This window comes from Echinops telfairi, unplaced genomic scaffold (genome assembly GCF_000313985.2).
Source record: "Echinops telfairi isolate 266 unplaced genomic scaffold, ASM31398v2 ScPeMD7_2;HRSCAF=8, whole genome shotgun sequence".
In the NCBI taxonomy this organism is placed as follows: Eukaryota; Metazoa; Chordata; class Mammalia; order Afrosoricida; family Tenrecidae; genus Echinops; species Echinops telfairi.
Window position 1 is genome coordinate 7,371,147 of NW_022103898.1, and position 3,574 is coordinate 7,374,720.

At 59.9% G+C, this 3,574-nt stretch overlaps 1 protein-coding gene across 6 annotated transcripts in view; it reads left to right on the top strand.

Annotated features, from left to right (window-relative positions):
• PACSIN2 (protein kinase C and casein kinase substrate in neurons 2) overlaps positions 1 to 3,446 on the top strand; it is a 62,113-nt gene extending 58,667 nt beyond the window's left edge. For all 6 annotated transcript variants that reach the window (XM_030885250.2, XM_030885254.2, XM_004700235.2 and 3 more), the window contains one exon: positions 1,857 to 3,446. In XM_030885250.2, coding sequence (XP_030741110.1) covers positions 1,857 to 1,969 — 113 coding nt within the window. In that variant the 3' untranslated portion in view covers positions 1,970 to 3,446. The remainder of the gene's footprint in view (positions 1 to 1,856) is intronic.
• The last annotated feature ends 128 nt before the right edge of the window (positions 3,447 to 3,574 follow it).

The following is a 3,574-nucleotide window of genomic DNA, read 5'->3' on the forward strand; positions in this document are numbered from 1 at the left end:
AGCAACGGCGGCACGTGGAGGACGTCCGCCCCGGTGCTTCTCAGCCACCTCACGTGTGTTTTGCTGGCTTGGACCCACATTCAGTGCCCGTGGACGCAGCAGTCGAGAGAGCACACGATGCGTTGCTTTGGGTCCGTCTGCTGCACAAGACCTCTCCAGAGTGCCAGAGAGCCAGGCTGCTGCTTGGAGGACTCCCGTGCACCTGACCCAAGCCAGGGTCTGGCCGATGGCCTCCCATGCATGTGGAAGTTGGACATCGGATAAGGAAGCCCCGAGAAGAATCGATGCCTTTGAACGGCGGTGGCGCTGGAGGAGAATATTGAAAGCACCGCGGACTGCTAAAACGTCAGACCGATCTGTCTTGCACCAAGTCAGGCCAGTGCTCCTCGGAGGCCAGGAGGGCGAGACTTCGCCTCACGTGCTTTGGACCTGTTGTCAGGCGAGCCCCGTCCCTGGGGAAGGACGTCCTGCTTGGTGAAACGGAGGGGCAGCAAGAGAAGGCCGTGGACAAGATGGACCAGCCCAGTGGCTGCAGCCCCGGGCTCAAGTGCAGAATGGTTGCCTGGCTGGTGCCGGCCAGGCAGTGTTCCGTCTGTGGGGCCTCGGGCCTCAGGGAGTCGGAACCGACTTGACGGCACCTGACCGTGGTGGCGGCGGCAGCACATATGTAAAGAGCGGACGGCGAATGAAGAGGAAGGGAAGCGCGATGCCTTCCGATGGGGAGTTACCTGTCCCGGGGACTGCCAGACGCACCCGCCTGAGGTCTTGGAAAAAATGCAGCCAGAGTGCTCCTTCGAAGCCAGGTTGGTGAGACTCAGCCTCACGAACTTTGGACACGTTCTCAGAAGGACCAGGTCCTGAAGAAGGACATCGTGCGGCCAAGGGAACGTGGAAGGTCCAAATATTCGGAGCGATTATGGGGAGGGGGTGAGGTCCACGGAGTGTTTCCTCCCGTGGTGTATAAGGTTGCTATCAGTGGAACTGACCAGTGGCACCTTACAAGAACCCCCGCCGGGCTACCCCGGGGACACGGGGGTTAAGTGTTTCATCACTATCTGGGAGGTCGGTGGGTTGGAGCCCACCTTGCTCCCGGCTGGGTCTCTCGAGGATCAGGGTTCTCTGACGGACAAACAGACGCTTGGCCCAACTGCACACACAGCCCCGGGAGGTTCCAGAGCGAGGCCGGAGGCAGTTGCTTTTCAGTCAGGGGACAAGTGTTCACTGGGCACCAGCCCCAAGGTTGGTGCTGCAGACAGGATGACAGACATGACAGACGTCCGGTCCGCCCCGCCCCGCCCGCCCAAAGGTTCTCATCTGGCAGATGAGACAGACTATGCCACTGCGCAGTCCTGACTCACAGGGACCCTAGAGGGCAAGGTAGACGGCCACTCCCCGTGGGTTCCCAAGGCCATTAACCTGTCCAGAAGCAGAGTGCCTCATCTTGCTCCCTTGAAGCCGCTGGTGGATTCGAACTGCTGACCTTGCAGTTAGCAGCTCAGCTGGTAATCTGCACCACCACCCGAGCTCCTGGCAGGGGAGAGGGTGAGTCAGCAAAGACAACGGCGGCCACTACAAAGGCTGTGAGAGACAGCGGACGGCCTCAGGGGGAGGAAGGACACAGCCTGTCGGACCAACCCCATGTCACCGTGATGTGGGCCACGCTGATCTTGAGGTCCCACAATGGGCCCTCTGATGACGTAGTGACTTGAGGTACAATTTACTGGCTCAAGCCATGGGCCTGTGCACCCTGCTGGTCCCCACTAGACTGAACTTCTCTGGGGTTCTGAAGCCAGGTCTGGGCCGAGGGTGGCGGGCCAGCTCTCTGACTCATGAGCTTGTGCCTCTCTGTCCTGCAGGGGATGAGCTGACCAAGATAGAGGATGAGGATGAGCAGGGCTGGTGCAAGGGACGCTTGGACAACGGAGAGGTTGGCCTGTACCCAGCAAACTACGTCGAGGCGATCCAGTGACCAGGACCGGTGGGCAGGCTGGAGGCAGGGGCCGGAGACTGCTGTCCCTGGAGTTCCATTAGCCAGTGGCCCTGGGCAGCAGCAGCACCATCGTGTGTCCCCCGACAGCCGTGTGGGGCACCCACTCCTCCTGCGAACGATGATGGTTCCGTTGCTCCCGGCTTCACAGTGTCCTCCCCAGAGGTGGACGAGCTGGTCACCTCTCCCGGGATGCAGCCCCTTCCCAAAACATGCCCAGAGCGGCCCGAGCTCAGGACAAAGTATAGCCGATATGGCCCCTGCTCGCTGGCTTTTTGGGGCCCCTCCTGCCTGCCCCCTCGCCTGTCATGCCCCACACTCGCTCCCAGCCAGCTGCTGATTCCCACGCCTCTGGCCAGCCAGCCACCTCCCACCCACACGAACAAACTCACGTGCCATTTTCTGCTTGAAGATAGGGAGGTTTCTTTTAATTTAAAGTCTCTGTCCATGAATGCCCCTCCCCACTTTGAAAAATAGACCTGCTTTTCCTCACTCATTCATTCTTAAATTGTGGCTTCGATTGGCGCCTGCCAGTCTTGACGAAATGGCCCGTTTCTCCCTGGCCCTGCTGCTGGCCACAGGAGGCGTCATCGCCCATGTGGGTGAATGGATGGAGGTGGGGGTTGCTTGTGGGTGATCTTCTAGGCCAGGGAGGGGCCTGGGCTGCGGTCCAGAAGTCACCTGCATTGGACTTGCCGAAGCCACCATAGTTAAACTTTTTACCCACCCACCCCCCTACCTCCCGCATTCCTTGCATTCGACTCTCCTGCCCGTTTACCGTTCGGTCTGATTTGGAAAACTCAAGACGGCTACTTCTGTATGAAACCAGAAGGCGTCTTCCGCCGGCCCACCCCGTCTCAGTGTCAGTCTGTAAATATTGTTTGGTATTCAGAGAATTCTAAACGCGTTTGTCTGCCGCGCTCACGAGAGTGGATGGCCACAGTCGTCGCAAACCGCTCAGAGCCCATGACTTTGGCGCAGGAGTCTGGCTCTGTTTAAGTTGAGTCCACGCCGGCTAGTTCAGGGTCAGCATTTAAGTAGCCTTAGTCCTTTCCGTAGCAGAACACTGTAAACACCCCCACCCCCACCCCCCACCCTGAGCCTACCGAGCAGCTGCACATCCCCCAGTCACAAAAGGCCGGGTCTGGCCCAGGGGGCCAGGGTCCCCCAAGGCCCCCCAGGTGGGCAGAGGTGCATACCGGAAGTGCTACTGTGATCCGGCGGGTGGTCCGACTGCTGCGGTGGCTGCCACTGCCACCAGCTCTGCCGGGACAGACACCATTTCCAGTGAGAGCGAGGCTGTGCTTGGAAATGAATGTGAGCTCGTGTTTGCTGCGAGAACTGACCAGCCAAGCCCGCGCCTGTGCTGCAGATTTACCCCAAACTGCCATGTCTCCCCAGTCCAGGCGTTTCTTCAGAGGGTAGAGTATTTTAGCAAATCAATAAACAGTTGATCTCATGAGCGTGGACCTCTTTCCTCAAGGGATGCCCCCTCACCCACGGCAGGGACCTGTGTCCTCAGCATGGGCCGGGCCAGGCTGCAGGAGCCCTGCCACAGCCCAGGGCCCTGCGCCCCCTGCCGCTCCC